The sequence below is a fragment of the Entelurus aequoreus genome, linkage group LG16, assembly GCF_033978785.1.
Source record: "Entelurus aequoreus isolate RoL-2023_Sb linkage group LG16, RoL_Eaeq_v1.1, whole genome shotgun sequence".
Lineage (NCBI taxonomy): Eukaryota > Metazoa > Chordata > Actinopteri > Syngnathiformes > Syngnathidae > Entelurus > Entelurus aequoreus.
The window spans coordinates 32,078,201-32,102,145 of NC_084746.1; the positions used below are offsets into that span (position 1 = coordinate 32,078,201).

The 23,945-nt window shown below is 43.5% G+C and overlaps 1 protein-coding gene across 3 annotated transcripts in view; it reads left to right on the plus strand.

Moving 5' to 3' along the window:
• The window catches only part of LOC133630849 (laminin subunit alpha-3-like), a 288,676-nt gene that overhangs the window by 205,758 nt on the left and 58,973 nt on the right, over window positions 1–23,945 (plus strand). For all 3 annotated transcript variants that reach the window (XM_062022652.1, XM_062022651.1, XM_062022654.1), the window contains 10 exons: window positions 2,975–3,123; window positions 4,542–4,657; window positions 4,826–5,037; window positions 5,176–5,380; window positions 7,596–7,740; window positions 11,114–11,254; window positions 11,384–11,545; window positions 13,852–13,953; window positions 14,564–14,647; window positions 14,741–14,971. In XM_062022652.1, coding sequence (XP_061878636.1) covers window positions 2,975–3,123; window positions 4,542–4,657; window positions 4,826–5,037; window positions 5,176–5,380; window positions 7,596–7,740; window positions 11,114–11,254; window positions 11,384–11,545; window positions 13,852–13,953; window positions 14,564–14,647; window positions 14,741–14,971 — 1,547 coding nt within the window. The remainder of the gene's footprint in view (window positions 1–2,974; window positions 3,124–4,541; window positions 4,658–4,825; window positions 5,038–5,175; window positions 5,381–7,595; window positions 7,741–11,113; window positions 11,255–11,383; window positions 11,546–13,851; window positions 13,954–14,563; window positions 14,648–14,740; window positions 14,972–23,945) is intronic.

Here is a 23,945-nt window from a genome sequence, read left to right on the forward strand (position 1 = left end):
GGCGCCACTCACGCCCACCTTCTCGGCGGCCACGAATGTGGCCTTACCGTGGTCGCCCGCCTCGCCCGCCTCGCCAGCGGTGGCGGCGTTCCATTCGCCGCCGCCACCTGACCCTTCCCCGGTGGATTCGGGGACACGTGGCCTGGCGACCCACCACCAAGTCACCCCCCCGCCCGCCCTTGACTCGTGAACTATTGCTTTTTTTTTGGGGTTCCAGTTGTTTTTTTTGTTTTCAAGGGACATCTGGAATCTGTCCTTTTAGGGGGGGGTACTGTTAGGATCCGCTGCCCGGATCATAGTTTGTTTAAGTTTTCTAGTCACATGTGTTTTCAGCCCCTTGTGTTTGTTCGTTTCTGTTGCCATGACAGCAGATTATGCTCAGCTGCCTCTGGTTAGTGTTCGAGACGCTCACCTGTTGTCCGGGCACTAATCAGAGGGCTATTTAGTCTTTGCCCTGGCCTCACTCTGCCTGGCTTCCTAATTTGCTTTCATGCAACAACTAACGACCACCTTGTTTCCTGCTAGCTCTCATGCTATATTATTTTGCTTACTAGCTCCCACGCTAGTCGTTTTTGTTTTTTTCTGTCTGATTTATTTGTGGAAATAAATCATTTTCCTACCTGCAAGCTGTGTCCGAGCCGTCTGCATCCTTGGGAGAACACCTCGCACCACGATGCGACCCGGTCGTTACAACTGATATTCAAAGATAGTCTGTTTTTGTCAAACTATGTTTTAATATAATAATCTCTCCTGAACAAAACGCAGACCTTGTGTTGTGTGTTTACATGGCACAAGACGCTGTAATCGGTGGCTCTCCATTGTTAGCGAACCTTCACATCCCATACTTGTCTTCTTTCCGAGTTGTGAGGAAAGCGATGTAAAAGCGTGTGGAGCAGCCCCATGCTGCACAACAGGACATTTTTACATGTCCAAAAACTAACGAGGAAGAACCGCAAACACTTAGCATCAGCACAAAGTTGGTAGCAGTCATGGCGCCCTGTAGTCACGTGAGTGTCTTTTGACCAATCATTGTAGAGATCGCTTGAAACCTACTTGGCCACGCTGTCTTTGTACACGACTCTTGGTCAGTTGTTCTCAACACTTAGCTCTCCAAGTACCACCATAATGACAAACATTGAAATACAGTAGCGATGTAGGCCCAAGTATTCATTAAAAACAAAGCAGAGGTTTTATTTACAAAGTATATTTAATCATTTTGACCACTGTAACATTACAGGCAGTTTGAACAGTAACATGTTAGCATTTATAATAGCAAGCTATTACCGCTTTACTTGTCAGCTAGCAATTGGCGCGCTAGTTGTCAGCTAATGATCGGCGAGCTAATCGTCAGCTAGCCATTGGCGCACTAGTTGTCAGCTAGCGATTGGCAGGCTAGTTGTCGGCTAACGATTGGCGAGCTAGTTGTCAGCTAGCCTGTTACGTTTACAGGAGGAGTTGACGGCACAGAATCACAAGGGGGGCGGTATAGCTCTATGTATTTTATTATATATATTTACAATATATATAATAATCAACAATAATACTATTAATCAAGGGAATGGCGTGTGTGAACTAGATCCAAAAGTGTGTGTGTGAGGCTATGTGTGTGATTAGCTGTAGTGTTACCTAATATTGAACGAGAGGAAGGACAAGGCAAGAAGGCAGTCCATGGGCAAGCAGATAGTCGGGGGCTAAGCGGGGCGTAGAAGGTCCACGTCCAAGCGGAAGGTCGAGAACCCAAAAGGGCAGTCCGGGAAGCAAGGGAACAAGAAATGACGAGACGCACAGCTCGCCAACACAGGAACAAAGACGGACCGCTGGAAGGACAAGGAAGACACGGGACCATATCAAACACGACGGGAGAGAAACACACAGAGAGAGAGAGCAAGATTGCATAAGCACGAGTGATCGCTTACTGTACGGTTACGTTCCGGCGCGGATCCTTGGGTCCACTGGTCTTTATACAGCCCGCCCTCATCAGTCCCAGGTGTGCTGATTGCTGATCGCCCACATGCCGGCAAGACTGTGGGCGTGATTCGGCCAGCGCGAGCAGGGGCGTGTCCTGGCTTGCTGCCAACGGAGGTGCTGGCAGCCCCTGCTGCAGATGACAAGCGGGATCGAGCCCGCGCCTTGACATAGCCATTGGCACACTAGTTGTCAGCTAGCAATTGGCGTACTAGTTGTCAGCTAGCGATTGGCAGGCTTGTTGTCAGCTAACGATTGGCGGGCTAGTTGTCAGCTAGCCATTGTCGCACTAGTTGCCAGCTAGCGATTAGCGCACTAGTTGCCAGCTAGCGATTGGCGCTGTAGTTGTCAGCTAACTATTGGCGGGCTAGTTGTCAGCTAGCCATTGGCGCACTAGTTGTCAGCTAGCAATTGGCGCACTAGTTGTCAGCTAACGATTGGCGTGCAAGTTGTCAGCTAATGATTGCCGCTCTAGTTTCCAGCTATTGCGTAGCGTGATACTTTTCAGTTGGTGATGAGCGCACTAGTTGCCAGCTACCAATTAGCACAATACTGTTATTATATGAATATCGTTAGCATCCATCCATCCCATCCATTTTCTAGCGCTTGTCCCTTTTGGGGTCGCGGGTGGTGCTGGAGCCTATCTCAGCTGCATTCGGGCGGAAGGCGGGGTACACCCTGGACAAGTCGCCACCTCATCACAGGGCCAACACAGATAGACAGACAACATTCACACTCACATTCACACACAAGTCCAATTTTAGTGTTGCCAATCAACCTATCCCCAGGTGCATGTCTTTGGAGGTGGGAGGAAGCCGGAGTACTAGCATTGCAAAATAACAATATACCTTTAGGACCATTTTAATGTAAACAAAACAATCATAATTTTACTCAAGATGTAGAATTATGGGATCCCCGCTCCTTTTCTTCATCAGTGTGGGGGTCCTTGACCTGGAAAACATTGAATAACCCTTCTTTAGATTATAACAGATGTTTGGCTTTTTTGCAGGTTCCATAAATGCGTCGTTCTGCCCCTCAGTGTTAGGCTGCAGAGAGGTGCTTGCCGCTGACGGGCGTACCGTCTTCGACTTTATCCAGCAGTCGTGGCAGCTGCCGACCATCTCTGTGGTCATTCCTCCTCGCAAGACCCTCATTCTGGTCAGTGGTTTATTTAGACGGATGGATAAGAACAGAAGTCCGTTCATATGGAAATAATTGTGAGCCAACGCTCATTTCAAAACTTTAAGTTTGAAATTAAAAAGCAAATGTTTAAACAGATGTATAGGTTTTTATGTTTGAGTTTTTTTGTATTTTTTCTGACCTTTTTTTCCCTACTTGTGTACAAGTTTTGCACACGGTTACATGGCCTTTTGTTGTTAGGCAGAGTTGATAAGGTTGAAGATATCTGCCCCATAGACCAAGACCAATAGGTTGCACCTGTTAAGCTGTTCGAACGACGAACTAACAAAGGAAGAAAAAAAAGGCACTATAAGAATTGCGATACACTTCAAATGGAGCTGCACTTTTTTGGAATTTGCCTATCGTTCACAATCATTATGAAAGACATGACGACGGATGGATTAAAAAAAAAAAGCATTCTAAAGTCTGCTTACAGCGGAGCCAATGGGAGCTCTTCTATTCCACCTGTAAAATCCGATAAATAACCATTCAAAAAGCACCAACAATACTTAATTTAAATTTTGTGACTTGAATATTAACCAAGTATCAGTGATATTGTTATTATAAGCGCTAACACAGACCAACTATTTATAGCGGCACGGTGATCACTTCCGTGTGTCCCTATGTTTACATCATTGAGTGGTCTGCTGCTTCCTTGCTTCTCTGCTCCCTGTAAGTTTATTCTATATCATAAATCATGCATATCACATGGACATGAGACGTCTTGGTGGGTAATCCGAGAAGTTGGGACACTTTCACAGCCAATTTAGGACCTGAAACTGGCGAGGACGACATGACGCTTGTTCCGCCCCCGGACTCCCACTTCTTTTCTTTGCGAGGATTATGAGACATTCTTCATCTAAATGGGAATATATGAACATCCTAGCAGTCGGCATCCTAATGACAGCAGACCTTGTACAGTAAGTGATGTTTTATTATGTCTGTTGGCTCCCATAAAGTCTACAGTGAGTAATAATCAGTGATATAGAAAAAAAAATACAAACAATGTGATGCGTTTTTTAAATTAATGTGCCGTGTGCTTAAAATGATCAAAATACGTAAATATGAAATGTTATTATAAATGTGCTTGTTACTACATGACATATATACTAACATCAGTATATAAAACCTTAATGGAGGTGTTTGGATGTTTTTTAGGGGCTCCATAGGGCTCCATTATAAGCTGACTTTTGATCCAAATTATTGAATATTTGGAATGCATTTTTTAAAAAAATCCATCCATCGTCATGTCTTTCATAAAGATTGTGAGCACAATGCAAAAATCCAAAAAAAGTGCAGTTCCCCTTTAAGTACGCATGCTATTTGCACAATCAAGTGTATTGCATTGGTTTTCTTCTCATTTATTCTGCCTTATTGTCTTTTCTTACCATGTATAGGATCATATCTTCCTGGTTCCTGAGAGTCGTTACACCCCTGACCTTCTAAGAGAGAAAGCGCTGGATAAATCTGTGCTTTTCATAGAGCAGTGCAAAGGAAAAGGCTTTGATTTAAAGTAGGTGTTTAGTCAAATCCACTCTAGATATTTTAATCAATATGGGCATTACCTACTTTTTAGTTTTAGTGCTAATCAGTCAGCTTTAACAAGGCTGCAGAAAACACAAGTTTATGTAACTAGTGTCCTCTAGTGGTGATATTAAATATGTGTTTTGGTTCTCTTCAGTCCAAGAACATCTTCACAGTTCTGCAGAGACGCAGCACGCTCCCTGGTGGCACTTTACAACGATGGAGCTCTCCCTTGCAACTGCGACCGCTCCGGCTCTACAGGAGACTCCTGCGACCCTGCTGGAGGACAATGCCCCTGCCGGCCGCACGTTATTGGGCAGAGGTGCACCAAGTGTGCCACGGGGTACTACGGATTCCCCTACTGCAGACGTGAGTGAATATTGCCACTAGTTCACGTACCATCTATCAAATTTCTACCGCTTGTCCCTTACCAGCGGAAGGCAGTGTACATCCTGGACACATTTATAACATGAAATGCCAAATGAAACTTTTTTTGTCTCTCCACAGCGTGCGAGTGTGGCCGCAGGTTGTGTGACGAGGTGACAGGTCGTTGCGTGTGCCCGCCTCAGACAGTCAGGCCGGCCTGCGAAGTGTGTCAGAACCGGACTTTCAGTTATCATCCTCTGCTGGGCTGCGAGGGCTGTGGCTGCTCCCAGAACGGCGTCCAGGCCGGTGCAGGGCTCGACTGCGACCGTGTCACTGGACAGTGCAGGTGAACAGGAAGTGAAGCCCCTACACTTTTTACATTATAACAGATCATTACTATATGGTGGATTACTGTATGGCAGTCCTCCTGTAGGGCAGGGGTCGGCAACCCAAAATGTTGAAAGAGCCATATTGGACCAAAAATACACAAAAATAAATCTGTCTGGAGCCGCAAACATTTTTAAGTCTTATATAAGTGTTATAATGAAGGCAACACATGATGAAAGTGTCTATATTAGCTATATTAGCATACTATCAAAGGCTGACGCAAATCTTCATTGACAGAAATGTTGTATTTAAATTTTTATTCTACACATTTTTTCAAAATTGGAAATCGTTAGTAAAATGGAGGCTTCTCACAGGATTTAAAAACTTCTGGAAATTACTGGCTCAGAATGGCCAAAGGTATAGATGTCTGTGTCCAAGTTTAAGGAAACTGCAGGCTGTTTTTGTCTAATGGATTTATTACAATCTTTGCAAGCAGGGTAACATTTGCTGTGGCCTGGAACAACATGGCACACAAACAACTATGAAAAATGCAGCCAACGTTACATACAGATGTGTCATGAGACATGCAAATATAAATTAAAAACAAAGAGGACATAAGTAAAGGAAATTAAATTAGCTCAAATATACCTACTAATGAGGCATAATGATGCAATAAGTACATACAGCTAGCTTAAATAGCATGTTAGCATCAATGAGCTTGCAGTCATTGATTGACCAAATGTGCCTGATAAGCACTTCAGCAAATCAATAAAATCCACAAAGTTCACCTTTGTGCGTTCACGCACAGCGTAAAACGTTTGGTAGACAAAATGGGACAAAGAAGGAGTGGCATAAAACACATCTTTCTGTGGCAGAATTGGAGAAAGTTGTACATGTAAACAAACTACTATGAGTTCAAGGATCATGAATTGATTTACGTGGACCCCGACTTAAGCAAGTTGAAAAACTTATTCGGGTGTTACCATTTAGTGGTCAATTGTACGGAATATGTACTGTACTGTGCAATCTACTAATAAAAGCTTCAATCAATCAATCAATCAATCAATCGCTGAAATTACTAGGACAAAACGGTGCTTGCCAAATACTCTCATCAGTGAAGGATGTATAGCATGAACAGTGGGATTTCTAACAATCGGGAAGATTTGTATCATGTTTGTTCTCCTACAGAAAATATATTAAAACAAAAACATATATATTTTTTTCATCTTTTTCCATTTTCACACATCTCTGAAAGAGGTCCAGGGAGCCACTAGGGGGGCGCTAAAGAGCTGCATGCGGCTCGAGAGCTGCGGGTTGCTGACAGCCGCTCTAGGGGGATGCCTCCATCTAGACTTGAAAGTGCTTCTCTATTATTTTCTGTTACGCCCCCCCCCCCCCCCCCAGGAAGAAGAAAACATTTTGCATCCCCCCACTATCCCCTACAGCCATATATGGTATCATTTGTGTATAAAGTTGTAACAAATACACCTCTGCATAAGACTGTATCCTTATTAACATTGAAGAAGAAAAAAGAAATACAGATCAACTTACAAAAACTAATACCTTTATAAACATTGTTTTTTAGTCTGTAACTGAAAAGATTTAAAGTGCAATAATTTGCCTGAAATTTAAAAAAAAAATCTTTATTTGAACTATAAACATTTTTTGATTGACCTGAACCATTTGATACTTAAAACTATCCATACATCAATTTTCTACTGCTTGTCTCTCTCTGTGTCACGGGTGAGCTGGAGCCTATCCCGGCTGCTCAATAAATAATAATACATTCTAATAGATTGGCAACATTAACTCAGGGGCACAATAAATGAAACACTTTAACTTACGAAACAAAAATGAATATAACAAATTGTGTCCATTTTTTTAAATCAAAATGAGGAAGTCGGGATTAATGGAGACCATGAGCACTTTTTGTAGTGCACAGCTTTTCGAACCAGGGTTTTAAGCATGATACTAATAAGGCATGTTCCCTGGGGTCACACGCACCCCTGCTAGTATCACGCCGCGCCTCCCAAAGGGGCCCGCCCCACTATTGGAGAAAAACTGCCCAAGAGGACAAACTTGTGTTCACGCCCCCACTGAAATAAAATACTATTGATAAATATTAATGTATCCACTGTATGAGTAGCTGCATGCATCACCTGGTTATCAACATACATTCATAAAACAACACTTTGAAATAACTTCTAAGTTAGTTTATTATGTTCTGTGTGTAGCTGCAAGCCCAGGATTGGTAGACGGCAGTGTGATCAATGTGCTGTGGGCTATCACCGCTTTCCCGAATGTGTGCCTTGTGACTGCGAACAAGGCGGTGTCAAGCATGATGTGTGTCACCCTGACACGGGGAAGTGTCTCTGTAAGGTACGTATTCAGTTTGCTCTACATTTAAAAAAAAAAATCTTACCAAAACAGTAAATTGCATTTGTGGTGCTCTCTATTGGTTGTCATCTAAATGCTTTAGAACAGTGGTCCCCAACTACCGGGCCGCGGCCCAGTACTAGTCCGTGGACGATTGGTACCGGGCCGCACAAGAAATAAAAAAAAGTAATAAAAAAAAAAAGTAAAACATTTTCATTTTTTATTAAATCAACATAAAAAACACAATAAATACATTATATATCAAAATAGATCAATACAGTCTGCAGGGATACAGTCCGTAAGCACACATGATTGTATTTCTTTATGACAAAAAATAAAATAAAATAATAAAAAAACACCATAACACCCCCAAGCCCCCTCCCCCTATCCCCCAGTCCATGGGACAAGTTTTCAAGCGTTGACCGGTCCGCAGCTACAAAAAGGTTGGGGACCACTGCTTTAGAAGATATGCTAGCACTCACAGGGCCGGCCCGTGGCATAGGCCGTATAGGCAAATGCTAAGGGCGCCGTCCATCAGGGGGCGCCACACCAGTGCCACAAATGTTGGAGGGAAAAAAAAAAGAAGAAAAAAAGTTGGTACTATTATTTCTAAATACAAAAAATAATCCCACGTTAATTAAAATGCAAAGTAAAGCCTATTTAATAGAAATATTTGTTACAACATTACGCCCCCCCCCCCCCTCCCTTCCCGTATCATGACTCTTACCACATCAAAAAGTCCACACAAGATGTCAAAACGGCCAAAACTGTCAGGTGCCCAGGGAAGAAAAAAGAGAAAAGAAGAGGAGGAGAAAGGAGAAAAAGACGGGGGTAGTAGGGAGGTAACGTTAGCCTACATGAAATAATTTGTCTGTTACAGAATGTGATAGTAACCTGGCTTTAAGCTAATGTTACATGATTCGGCAATTGCTAATCAATAAATAGCTAGTTCTGTTTTAACGTCGGGTTAATATTCTGGAGGGGGCTAAATTGTTATGGAAAATAATAATGTAACGTTAGGTAATTACAGTACTCCCTGGTGTACAGTCATTTGTAAGTCATTCTAGTTAAGGCAATATTAAAAAGCACAAATAGAGAACTCTGTAGGATCCCCTTTTTTTGTAATATAGTTGTTAAAGTCATTTTGGTTTGATATCTTGTTTTGTGCAGTGCCTTATTTATATTGTATTTTTAATTTATTTTATGTAACTTGTTGACACGTTTTATTTTGTGTTTATGTATGTAAAACATATTGTATTTCATATATTCATTTTTTATTTTTTGTATTCATTTATTTATTCATATTTTTTTTTATCTTGTTAACTATTCTGATTGTTAATTTGCTTTCTTTAAGTAAAAAAAAAAGGTCAAAGACAAAGCTATTCGGTTTCTTGTGAGTATATACACTTTACTGCCTAGGGCGCCAGATTGGTTAGGGCCAGGCCTGAGCACTCATGTAATACAGATATCCTCAAAATTGTATAATCATTAGACAAATAATCAACTACTTATGGCCAACTAGTGGTCAAGTATTTTTGCTTGATGGCAGCCATGTTTTCCTGTAAAGGTGTATAGCAAATTTGCTGGTGACTCAGCTAAACATCCTAATTTACAGCAGGTCTTTTGCAGAGCACATTGAGCTGTGATGAATCAGTCAATCCGACTTACGAAGTTTAATAGCAGCACCACCATGTGGTGTATTTGTCACAAAATTAATAGCACAAACCACACTCTGAGGCAGGCCTGGGCAAATATTTTGACTCAGAGGGGCAACTTTAGAGAAAAAAATGTGTCTGGGGGCCTGTATATCTATCTATGTATACATATACTGTATATACATATATAAACATATATATATATATATATATATATATATATATATATATATATATATATATATATATATATATATATATATATATATATATATATATATATATATACACACACACACACACATGTATACATATGTACAGTATATACATATACACACATATGTATACATATATATACATATACACACATATATATACATATATACATATACACACACATATGTATACATATATACATATATATATGTATATATATATATATATATATATATATATATATATATATATATATATGTATACACACACACTCACATATACATATATATGTATATATGTAAGCTGTGAAAATCTGCTGTACAGTATGTGTGCTCGGGTCCTATTTTTAGGAACACTAATACAAAACCTCACAATAATGTCTAATTGAAAGCTAAAAACTTTATGACAGACCGCCTTAAAAACAAAATGGAAGAATACATTTTTACTGAATGAGACACCCAGAATTTACATAAAAATAAAGAATGTGGGATTTACAATATTGACTATGAACGATAAAACACTGAATATTGACAACATATGAACGTCACACCCCCTCTCGATCGACATGTTTTACAATCAAGCGAAACGCAAAAAAGATGCAACAAACACAGCGAAATATGAACGCTAAGGGTAAAAAAACCCCACCTACAATCTGATATATCTGATATATCACTAAGCTTTAAAACTTCCTTGTAAAAATCTCCTTCCGCGTCTGTGCCTGACACCCACATTTCAGGCTGGCCGCTCTGGAAACACTCTGTGGAAAGGCTCCCCACCCACACTGCTTGGTGCCTCGTTTGAGCTGCTGTGACTTAGATTACCATAATAACTAGTATATCATGCAAAAGCACAGATTCCAACCATTGAAATACTTTGTATAGTTCAAGACTTACGGTCATTTGAAAACATCACTGCACATCATATCTTAAAGATCAAAGAAAAACATTTGTGAATGTGCGGCGGGCCAGATTAAAAAGTTTAATTGGCCGCATGTGGCCCCCGGGCCTTAATTTGCCCAAGTCTGCTCTGAGAGTACATGTTTTTGCAAATTTTCCATCCTCTGGTGTTCAGTGGTTCAATAGAAAAGTAATACTATATTTTGTCCTAATTGTTTCCCCATGACTCTTCAGTTAGGTATTTGGTATTATTTTTACAGGGAATACATTTGGTGACATCCATTGACTACAAACTTCAAGCAGTCATTGACAACTTTCCAAATACTACTGAGCCCCTTAAAATTGATGTAAAATGTCTATAATTTCATAACTTTTTTGAAATCTTATATTAGAGCTGTAAGTCTAGACTTTAATTGAATGTGAATTGTTTTATTTTAAATCTTTGGTGGTATTATTTATTGGCAAAATCATAAAAAACTATTACTGTTCACATCATACAGTATGAAAAGTCTGTATAAACAATACAATAACATCAATTCATAACAAGTTTTATTACTTAGTCCTGGCTTTGCGCCACACTTTTTACCTTCTCTCATCACTTATGTGTAGAAAAATGTCGCCGGCATCAGGTGTGATACATGTCGGGACGGCTCCTTTTATTTCGACCCGTCCAACCCTAATGGATGCACCAGCTGCTTCTGCTTTGGCGCCACCAACCAGTGTCAAAGTTCCAGCAAACGCAGGGGGAAGGTTGGTTACGTGTCTGTAAATATCACAGTGTCTAATTTTTCATGTGATGATTTTTGCAGTCTACTCTTAAACTAGAGAGTAACTTATTTTTAAAATGTACATTCAAAATACATATTTATCTGCTTTTAGTTTGTGGACATGCGCGGCTGGAGGTTGGAAAGTCATGACCACAGAGAGATCCAGTCCGTATTGAACACGGCCAGTAACACGGTGGTAGCGGACATCCAGGAGCTTCCTCCTTCAGTTCAAGCGTTACACTGGGTGGCACCTTCCTCATACCAAGGAGACAGGGTGAGTCCATGCTGGTACTTACTGGTATTCCCATCAAGTACACACAATGATGATTAATTGGCCTTTTGCTGCAGCATCATTCCCATAACTTATACAATATTTACATCCCGAGAAAAGATATTTAGATGTTTTTCTTTAAGCTCTAAAGTTAATGTTCACTCTGTATTTTCTCTTCTTTTCTCTTCTTTTCTTTTCTCTTCTTTTCTCTTCTTTTCTTATATATTTTTTTGTTTTCTTTTGTTTTGTTTTCTTTTCTTTTCTTTTCTTTTCTTTTCTTTTCTTTACTTTTCTTTTCTTTTCTTTTCTTTTCTTTTCTTTTCTTTTATTTTTTATTGTACTTTTTGAGTTGACTTAAGTTGAGTTTGGGTTTATTTGGAACATGCATGCATACAACATGATACATCACAATTTCCAGTTTCTCTATTCAACATGTTCGAAAATGAATAGGAAGAAGCAGAACTTATTTAACCCTACCCCTTTTCCTGTACATAGCACGTGCTAAAACTTTTGTTCACTTCCTGTTCTCAATTTATTCACAATATACTCCTTAAGTAATAACATTAAAAATAAATAAATAATAATTAGTGAAGTAAGTTATATTTCATATGGTGAGATAAATAAGATTATTATCTGGGGCGGCATAGCTCGGTTGGTAGAGTGGCCGTGCCAGCAACTTGAGGGTTCCAGGTTCGATTCCCGCTTCCGCCATCCTAGTCACTGCCGTTGTGTCCTTGGGCAAGACACTTTACCCACCTGCTCCCAGTGCCACCCACACTGGTTTAAATGTAACTTAGATATTGGGTTTCACTATGTAAAGCGCTTTGAGTCAGTAGAGAAAAGCTAAATAAATATAATTCACTTCATTTTACTATATTGTACAGCATTTACCCTGGTGAGTGGACTTCTGTGGTATCTCCATTCACCTGCCTGTCTGTCAAACCCCCCCTTTAGTAGCTTTTCCATATTTTCATGGCTAAACATATGCCATTTATTTATTATTTTAACATCCTGGGCTGACGTTAGACTCATTCTGCTTCAGTTTGGTGCAGACTAACAGTGATATGCTGGAATTGCTTTGCCAGGTTGGAAAGATGTTTTGTCATATTTTTAAAGGTTTATTTTATTATTATTATTATTATTATTATTATTATATTATATTATATATAACAGGAGTCCCCAAACTACGGGCCAGCGTCCAAAATGCAGCCCGCAGGAAGTCCCAAGTTTTAAATTTATTTAAATGTTTTAATTTATCTATTATTATTTATTTAAATCTAGCCTTTCTAATCCATTTTCTACCGCTTGTTAGTCTCGGTGTCTCCTAGCCGCTCAGGAGTGTGCCGCAGTGTCGGGTGAGCTCTTTCAGTCAATTAGTGCGGGAGGAATACATATATATATATATATATATATATATATATATATATATATATATATATATATATATATATATATATATATATATATATATATATATATACAGCCCGGCCCACGGCCAAATTGTTTTAACCCAATGTGGCCCCTGAGTCAAAAAGACCCCTGATCTGGAAAATTAATGGATGGATGGAATAATAAATGTTCTTATTCTTTGTACTTTGTAAACACTTTAAGTTTGAAGAGTTTCTTGAAGTGGATTATATTAGTACATTGTTTGATTTCTTTGCTTAATCCATTTTTTTAATCCATCCTTTATTTTATGTTATTTTATTTTGAAAAAATACAATTTGCTTGACCTCATTTATTCGAGCTTTTAGTTAAGCTTTGTGTTGTGTATTTCCCAATTAACTTTTAGTTCATTAGTAATTAGTTGATTAAAAAAAAAACTCATTTGAGATATTTACATTAAACAATTACAGTACATACTGTATATATTATACATACATATTATATATTACATTTAATACACTAGCAGCTCCTCATTGTTTCAGTTATCTGAAACACATTAGCACTGCAGCGGTGGTGGAGACTCTTTGGACAGACGGTGATTTTACTGCTTGATGTGTTTTGTGTACTGTATACTAACACATGTTTCAGCACATCGTAACACCTTCTGCTTTTAATGCAGCTTGTCTCTGCTCCCTGTTGTTTAATTACTCGCATGCAATATTTCAAGCTGGTATCCTATCAAACATAAGTGCTGAAATTGAAACAAAAACAAAACACATTGAGTTTAATGTAAAAATCACAGTCTTCTCACTGCCTAGTAAATATGTTTGCATTCTTATGTCACTTGCAATCAACTTCAAACTTCAAAATCAGTTGAAATTAGAAAAGTCATTTGTAAAACATGTTTCTGATTTTTCTCCCAGGTGTCATCTTATGGTGGATTCCTCACCTACCAGGCAAAATCATTTGGCATTCCCAGTGAGGGAATGACCCCCATGGACAGGACACCTGATGTCCTGCTGACTGTATGCATTTATGTCGACATTCTTCAGTGTTGTTTAAAAAAAATATAACTGCTGTTCTAAATGTGTCCACTAAATGTCGCAATAATAATTATTTATATCTACGTAGATTTAGCTACATATGTAAAAAAAACAAAAAAAAACACATGAGCAAACATCCTGTAATTTGATTTTGATATTATTTTTTTATCATGATAGATTGAAAGTTAACACCAACTGATGAACTGATGAACATTATCACATAATTTATTCAGAAAGTATGAATAACGACAAATAAAGGTAGAATACTATTAACCGAAACTTGTAAGTGTTAAAAAAACAACAACAACATTAGGCTTTGTACATTTTCAGAATGTGCTTTTTCTATTTTTAAACAAAGAAAACAATCTGAAGTTGTCTTTAGTTTTAAGTTATCGTGCCGTGATTTTACCAGTCCGGCCCACTTGGGAGTAGATTTTTCTCCATGTGGCCCCCAATCTAAAATGAGTTTGACACCCCTGATGTAAATAGTCATGAAAATAAAGAAAACCCAATAAATGAGGAAGTGTGTACAAACTTTTGGCCTGTACTGTATATTATTTAGTTATATCTTCCTTTCTACCCCATCCTGCAGGGTAGGGACATGACACTGATCCATTTAGCTCCTGAAGTCCAGCTGCCAGATCGATTGTATCAAGGCAGAGTCCAGCTAGTGGAGGTATACCTAGAGCCAGGTGTCCCAATACTTGTGATCACACTTTTATACATGTACTATTCTTTTACCTTCCTCCAATGGTCTTGTCGTCTGCAGAAAAACTGGCGCCATGCTGGTACTAACAGGCCCGTGTCCAGAGAACAACTTATGATCGTCCTGGCTGGTCTGGTGCGTCTCAGGATCCGAGCCTTGTACTTCACTCACAGCCAGCGACTCAGTCTGGGCGAGGTGGGCATGGAGGAGGCCGCCAACACGGGGACAGGCGGTCCTGGGAACACAGTGGAGGTCTGCGCCTGCCCTCCTCAGTTCACCGGAGACTCCTGTCAGGTGAGCGACGAGAAGCGGTTCTTTATTCAGTTAAGATGCACAGCACCAGTTCAACGTTTGGAGGCACATTTTTATTTGATTGAATGAGAAAGAGTCTGCAAACTTTTGACAGGTACATTAATAGTTTACCACCTACAACTATTATGAATTTTTCCATGCAGTGACCGCTTAAAAATACTCTGTTTCATAGTCAACATTGTCAACATGACAAACTCATGCAAGTAATGAATTAACCTACCCAGTAATATCAGAATGCAGAAATAATAATACACTTTAGACCAGGGGTCTCAAACTCAATTTACCTGGGGGCCACTGGATGCAGAAACTGGGTGAGGCTGGGCCGCAAAAAAAGATTTGTTAAAAAAATCTAACATGCACTTTTTAATGAATTCTGTTATGTTTGGACTAAAGGGAGGTGACGGCAGAAAGACACCAGGGGGAGTATGTACAATTATTTATTATATATATATAATATATGTAATAATAATAAACAATACAACAAAAAACTAAGGAAATGGAGTGTGAACTAGAATAAGATTGTGTGTGGTGTAAGACTATGTGTAGAATTTAACTGAAGTGTGTTACCAAGTGTTGACGAGAGCAAACGGGCAGCCCATGGGGCAGGCAGGTGATCCGGGGCGAGAGAGAAGCGTCAGAGAAGTAAGTCCAAGCGGTAGGTCGAGAATCCAAAAGGCAGTCCGGGGGGCAAGAGGAACAACAAGGGATCACAGACACAGGGGAACACTGGAAGCGCTGCGGGAAGACAACAAGAACATAAGAACAACGGAAACATGGAAGTCACAGGGAAGGAGCGAGTTCGCGGGATGGAAGCCAGATACAGGATGCTTACAAGGGTAAAGAAGACTATACTCCGGCCCCGCCTGGCAGGTTGTGCGAGTTTATGAAGGCAGGTCCTTCATTACGTGCAGGTGTGCTGATAGCCGGTGATCGTTTGCAGCTGGCGGCTGCCGCGGGGCGGAGACGCGCACAGCGCGCTCCTGGCTGTGCGCTCCTGGCTGTGCGCACCCGTGGGCGTGTCCCGAGGTGCGCTCACTGGAGCGCACAGACGGAAGAGAGGCGTTGGCAGAAGTCTGAGCCGTAACAGGACCCCCCTCCTTATGGACAGCTTCCAGATGTCCTACTGGTCGTACCACCAACAAAGACACAGGAACAAAAGTCAAGGGTGGGCGGAGGGGTGAACTGGTGGTGGGTCGTCGGCCCAAATGTGCCCGAGTCTGGTGGTGGCGGCGAGTAGAATGCCGCTGAGGCCGGCGAGGCGGGTGACCAAGGTACAGCCACCATCTTGGTCGTCGGAAAGGTGGACGCGAGTGGCGCCATGGTGCGTCTCGCCGGAAACAAGAAGGAGACGTCTGAGGCGAAGAGGATGACGTCATCGGCGGCGTGGAAGCGGCAGACGTCATCGGCGGCGTGGCAACGGCAGACGTCATCATAGCCGGAGACGAGGATGGCAGCTGAGGAGCTGGTCGAGGTGCTGAAGCCGGCGCTGCAGGCCGAGGTGCAGAGGTCGGCCCTGCTGGCCGTGGTGCAGAGGTCGGCGCTGCCGGCCGAGGTGCAGAGGTCGGCGCTGCCGGCCGAGGTGCAGAGGTCGGCGCTGCCGGCCGAGGTGCAGTGGTCGGCGCTGCAGGCCAAGGGGCGCAGGTCGGCGCTGCTGGCCGAGGGGCGAAGGTCGGGGCCAGCCTGGGAGCTGGTGGAGACACGGGGGATATCCTGGGGATTGGTGCTAGCTCGGAGGCTAGTGCTAGCTCAGGGGCTAGCCGAGGGGCTGGTGCTAGCTCAGGGGCTAGCCGAGGGGCTGGTGCTAGCTCGGAGGCTAGTCGAGGGGCTGGTGCTAGCTCGGAGGCTAGTTGAGGGACTGGTGCTAGCTCGGACGCTAGCCGAGGGACTGGTGCTAGCTCGGACGCTAGCCGAGGGATTGGTGCTAGCTGGGACGTTAGCCGAGGGACTGGTGCTAGCTCGGACGCTAGCCGAGGGACTGGTGCTAGCTCGGACGCTAGCCGAGGGACTGATGGCTGTGGCTGGGAAAAACGAAAACTGGGTGGAATTAGTCTGGCCGGGGGTAGCCTGTCTTGGTGCAGCTGCGCTGCCCCATCAGCACAGCCACCAGTACTACCCCCCCCCCCCCTCCGAAAGCGGATGCCAGACACTTGTAGCTAGCTGAGGAACAGACACCAAGGGTGGGAGGAGGTTGTCCAGGCGACGGGTAAATTCCTCCTTGCTCACATCACTGCTAAACATGCCTTTCCACGAAAGTTTGGCAGGACATGACAACTCCTCCGGTGTGGAGCGAAAAAAAGAAAAAGCCATGGTGATTAGGGCAAAAATAGGAGAGAAAAAAAAAAGTCACTGGGGGCGGGGCTAAAGTCACTGGGCCGTCAGGTCCCTAATCAATTGGCGGGAACTTACTGTTATGTTTGGACTAAAAGGGGAGGTGACGGCTCAGACACCAGGGGGAAGTATGTACAATTATTTATTATATATATATAATATATATAATAATAATAAACAATACAACTAAACTAAGGAAATGGAGTGTGAACTAGAATAAGATTGTGTGTGGTGTAAGACTATGTGTAGAATTTAACTGAAGTGTGTTACCAAGTGTTGACGAGAGCAAACGGGCAGTCCATGGGGCAGGCAGGTGATCCGGGGCGAGAGAGAAGCGTCAGAGAAGTAAGTCCAAGCGGTAGGTCGAGAATCCAAAAGGCAGTCCGGGGGGCAAGGGGAACAACAAGGGATCACAGACACAGGGGAACACGGGAAGCGCTGCGGGAAGACAACAAGAACATAAGAACAACGGAAACATGGAAGTCACAGGGAAGGAGCGAGTTCGCGGGATGGAAGCCAGATACAGGATGCTTACAAGGGTAAAGAAGACTATACTCCGGCCCCGCCTGGCAGGTTGTGCGAGTTTATGAAGGCAGGTCCTTCATTACGTGCAGGTGTGCTGATAGCCGGTGATCGTTTGCAGCTGGCGGCTGCCGCGGGGCGGAGACGCGCACAGCGCGCTCCTGGCTGTGCGCTCCTGGCTGTGCGCACCCGTGGGCGTGTCCCGAGGTGCGCTCACTGGAGCGCACAGACGGAAGAGAGGCGTTGGCAGAAGTCTGAGCCGTAACAGGACCCCCCTCCTTATGGACAGCTTCCAGATGTCCTACTGGTCGTACCACCAACAAAGACACAGGAACAAAAGTCAAGGGTGGGCGGAGGGGTGAACTGGTGGTGGGTCGTCGGCCCAAATGTGCCCGAGTCTGGTGGTGGCGGCGAGTAGAATGCCGCTGAGGCCGGCGAGGCGGGTGACCAAGGTACAGCCACCATCTTGGTCGTCGGAAAGGTGGACGCGAGTGGCGCCATGGTGCGTCTCGCCGGAAACAAGAAGGAGACGTCTGAGGCGAAGAGGATGACGTCATCGGCGGCGTGGAAGCGGCAGACGTCATCGGCGGCGTGGCAACGGCAGACGTCATCATAGCCGGAGACGAGGATGGCAGCTGAGGAGCTGGTCGAGGTGCTGAAGCCGGCGCTGCAGGCCGAGGTGCAGAGGTCGGCCCTGCTGGCCGTGGTGCAGAGGTCGGCGCTGCCGGCCGAGGTGCAGAGGTCGGCGCTGCCGGCCGAGGTGCAGAGGTCGGCGCTGCCGGCCGAGGTGCAGTGGTCGGCGCTGCAGGCCAAGGGGCGCAGGTCGGCGCTGCTGGCCGAGGGGCGAAGGTCGGGGCCAGCCTGGGAGCTGGTGGAGACACGGGGGATATCCTGGGGATTGGTGCTAGCTCGGAGGCTAGTGCTAGCTCAGGGGCTAGCCGAGGGGCTGGTGCTAGCTCAGGGGCTAGCCGAGGGGCTGGTGCTAGCTCGGAGGCTAGTCGAGGGGCTGGTGCTAGCTCGGAGGCTAGTTGAGGGACTGGTGCTAGCTCGGACGCTAGCCGAGGGACTGGTGCTAGCTCGGACGCTAGCCGAGGGATTGGTGCTAGCTGGGACGTTAGCCGAGGGACTGGTGCTAGCTCGGACGCTAGCCGAGGGACTGGTGCTAGCTCGGACGCTAGCCGAGGGACTGATGGCTGTGGCTGGGAAAAACGAAAACTGGGTGGAATTAGTCTGGCCGGGGGTAGCCTGTCTTGGTGCAGCTGCGCTGCCCCATCAGCACAGCCACCAGTACTACCCCCCCCCCCCCCCCCCTCCGAAAGCGGATGCCAGACACTTGTAGCTAGCTGAGGAACAGACACCAAGGGTGGGAGGAGGTTGTCCAGGCGACGGGTAAATTCCTCCTTGCTCACATCACTGCTAAACATGCCTTTCCACGAAAGTTTGGCAGGACATGACAACTCCTCCGGTGTGGAGCGAAAAAAAGAAAAAGCCATGGTGATTAGGGCAAAAATAGGAGAGAAAAAAAAAAGTCACTGGGGGCGGGGCTAAAGTCACTGGGCCGTCAGGTCCCTAATCAATTGGCGGGAACTTACTGTTATGTTTGGACTAAAAGGGGAGGTGACGGCTCAGACACCAGGGGGAAGTATGTACAATTATTTATTATATATATATAATATATATAATAATAATAAACAATACAACTAAACTAAGGAAATGGAGTGTGAACTAGAATAAGATTGTGTGTGGTGTAAGACTATGTGTAGAATTTAACTGAAGTGTGTTACCAAGTGTTGACGAGAGCAAACGGGCAGTCCATGGGGCAGGCAGGTGATCCGGGGCGAGAGAGAAGCGTCAGAGAAGTAAGTCCAAGCGGTAGGTCGAGAATCCAAAAGGCAGTCCGGGGGGCAAGAGGAACAACAAGGGATCACAGACACAGGGGAACACGGGAAGCGCTGCGGGAAGACAACAATAACATAAGAACAACGGAAACATGGAAGTCACAGGGAAGGAGCGAGTTCGCGGGATGGAAGCCAGATACAGGATGCTTACAAGGGTAAAGAAGACTATACTCCGGCCCCGCCTGGCAGGTTGTGCGAGTTTATGAAGGCAGGTCCTTCATTACGTGCAGGTGTGCTGATAGCCGGTGATCGTTTGCAGCTGGCGGCTGCCGCGGGGCGGAGACGCGCACAGCGCGCTCCTGGCTGTGCGCACCCGTGGGCGTGTCCCGAGGTGCGCTCACTGGAGCGCACAGACGGAAGAGAGGCGTTGGCAGGAGTCTGAGCCGTAACATAATTCACCTTCTTTGAATGGCTATCCCGCCCTAGCAACATACTTGCCAACCCTCCCGATTTTTCCGGGAGACTCCCGAATTTCAGTGCCCCTCCCGACAATCTCCTGGGGCAACCATTCTCCCGAATTTGTCCCGATTTTCACCCGGACAACAATATTAAGGGCGTGCCGTGATGACACTGCCTTTAACGTCCTCTCCAACCTGTCGTCGCGTCCGCTTTTTCACTATACAAACAACGTGCCGGCCCAGTCACATGTTGTATGAGGCTTCTGCAGACACACGTAAGTGACTGCAAGACACACTTGATCAACAACCATACAGGTCACACTGAGGGTGACAGTATAAACAAGTTTAACACTGTTACAAATATGCGCCACACTGTGAACCCACACCAAACAAGAATGACAAACACATTTCGGGAGAGCATCCACACCGTAACACAACATAAACACAACAGAACAAATACCCAGAACACCTTGCAGCCCTAACTCTTCCGGGCTACAATATACACCCTCGCTACAACCAACCCCACCCACCTCAACCGGCGCACGGAGAGGGGGGTTTGATGTGTGGGGGAGCGGGGTTTGGTGGTAGCGGGGTTGTATATTGTAGCCCGGAAGAGTTAGGGCTGCATGGGATTCTGGGTTGTTGTTCTGTTGTGTTTATGTTGTGTTACGGTGCGGATGTTCTCCCAAAATGTGTTTGTCTTTCTTGTTTGGTGTGGGTTCACAGTGTGGCGCATATTAGTAACAGTGTTAAAGTTGTTTATACGGTCACCCTCAGTGTGACCTGTGTGGCTGTTGATCAAGTATGTCTTGCAGTGACTTACGTGTGTGTACAGAAGCCAAATACAACATGTGACTCGGCTGGCACGCTGTTGGTACAGGTTGTAGAGGGCGCTAAAGGCAGTGCCATCACGGCACGCCCTTAATATTGTTGTTTGGGTGAAAATCGGCAGACATTCGAGAGAATGGTTGCCCTGAAATTCGGGAGTCTCCCGGAAAAATCGGGAGGGTTGGCAAGTATGACGCTGTCAAGCGCCATTCATATAAAACTTGCGGGCCGCACTAACATTACATTTTCATATTAAGGTGCGGGCCGCAAAATAACGTCTCGCGGGCCGCGTATCTGAGACCCCTGCTTTAGACGTATCTTTAATGAATAACAACAAAGGTCTAATACAAAAGATGCATTTCACACATTTCACTTGATCGTATTCGGAATGTATAAAAAGAAGCGAGCCACTGCAAAGAACAACAAAACAAACATGTGATGTGTATAGTGATGTGTATAGTGACACTGGGGTCTCGATTAAAGGGAATGTACTTTTTTGGGGAATTTTGCCTATCATTCACAATCCCTATGTAAGACAAGAACACATGTTTTTTTCTTTTTTGTGTGTTATAACTTGTAATATATGGCTAGTAGTAGACGGCTAACAAATCAGTTAATGGGGATTCGATCTATTCCGCCTAAAAGCGCTCTAAAAACACCCAAAAACCTCCAACAACGTTTTATATGCACGCTGTATGTATACAGTATATGTAATATAGTAACAGGCACATTCATAATAACATGTAACGTAACCATATTTTGGTCATTTTAAGCATTACGTCAGCGCATAGATTTCACATCGCATCACAACGTTCGCTATTTTCTTAGCAACTATAACTACAACTACTTATCATGGCATACTTCATAAAAGACAACACTGTGTTATGATCTGAACCTTTTGATGATATTACGGACCGTAGATGGTGAAATCCCGAAATTCCTTGCAATAGCTCGTTGAGAAATGTTGTTCTTAAGCTGTTCACAATTTGTTCACGCATTTGTTGACAAAGTGGTGACCCTCGCCCCATCCTTGTTTGTGAATGACTGAGCATTTCATGGAAGCTGCTTTTATACCCAACCATGGCACCCACCTGTTCCCAATTAGCCTGTTCACCTGTGGGATTTTCCAAATAAGTGTTTGATGAGCATTCCTCAACTTTCTCAGTCTTTTTGCCACTTGTGCCAGCTTTTTTGAAACATGTTGCAAGCATCAAATTCCAAATGAGCTAATATTTGAAAAAACTAACAAAGTTTACCAGTTCGAACTTTAAGTATTTTGTCTTTGCAGTCTATTCAATTGAATATTGGTTGAAAAGGATTTGCAAAACCTTGTATTCTGTTTTTATTTACAAGTTACACAACATGTCAACTTCACTGGTTTTGGGTTTTGTATGTCCTCGGGGGCATTTTTTTTTCCATATTTCTTTTACTATAGTGCATTGTGAAAATGCAGGAACATCTCAAATCCAAAATGTTCTTCAGTGGAACCAAGTGAGTGTCTTTGAGTGAAAAAGCGGTGTCATCTTCGGGGATTTTGTCTTCGTTCTTTTAGTTTGTCTCGACATGCCCAAACTCAACATCGCACCTATTTTCTCCGGAGGCTAAATTCATCAGCCGTGGAGACTTGGGCGGAATGTGTGTGCTGCTGGAAAACAACCATTTGGGGAGTTGCGCTGCCAAACTTCCATAGCCCCAGGCTAGAAAGGGCACAATAACGCAGATATAATATTAGTGATAATAAAGCTGGGATTACTTTCATAGTTACGGCTCATAGATACCAGACTGTGAGGATTCATGGTCCAACTGCTAAGGGAAAAGTGAGGGAATTTGCTTCTAAAATCATCCGGCTTGTGTTTGTTTTCCGTTATCATACATTCCTTTAATTTGAAAACCTTAAAGGAAGTTTATTCTACAGGCGGGGTCTTGCGTGGGGAAACCTTACCTTACCTAAGTGTTACTCATTAAGTGTGATTGTGTATGCACTCAGTCACCACAGTACAAGTGTGCGTCTGAGCGAGTGACTGTCTAAAAGTCCAGCAGACACACCCACATGAGTGTTTACACACTGTGATTCAAGTGTGACTGTGTGTCTGACACTCCCGGTTGTCCTAAACACGATTGCATGCACAATTTTCACAATCACAATAGTAGTAACTACTGTAGGTTCGTCATCACAACAGCAACAAATTCCCCTTTTCGCTGCTACTCCTGAAACTCTTAAAACAAAAGGCAAGGTAGCTTTATTTATATAATGCTTTTTGTATGTGTTTGACGCGATTAATAAGCTCAACATTTCAAAGCATTTAGGAACAAAGAATATAAGAAAACAAAGTACAGAACACAAATGCTTCAAAGGAGCTCAATCATGAGCAAAAGAAAAAATAGTTTTAAGCCTGGATTTAAAAACATTCACAATTTAGGCTGATTTAACGTCTATTGGCAGTTTATTACATTTGTGTACAATTAAATGCTGCTTCCCCATGTTTGATTTGAACTCACTATCTTACAGGAATAATATCCCATTAGCATTTCATGGATGTATTGTGGACCTAAAGCATTGAGTGATTTATAGAACAGTAGCATAACTTTAAAGTCCATTCTAAAGCTGACTGTAAGCAGGTGTAAAGTCTTTGGAGCTGTAGTAATATGCTCTGATCTCCTTGTTTTAGTCAAAATATGAGCTGTTTAAGGCCCTTTTTAAGGAAGTCCTGTCAGAAGAACAATGCAATTTACCAGAGAGAAAAGCATGGATTAGCTTCACCTGATCTGCTTGGGACTTGAGACCTCCTTTGGATATGTTCTTCAGCTGGTAAAGTCCTGTTTTAGTTATTGATTTGATATTACTGCTAAAAGTCAGATCTGAGTTTATCAGAAGGCTCCCGGTTTTTACTAACAGCGATCCTCTATTATGTACCACCAAAAACAATTACCTCAGTTTTGCTGTGGTTTATTGAAGAAATGTTTGGTTGATCCATTTATTAA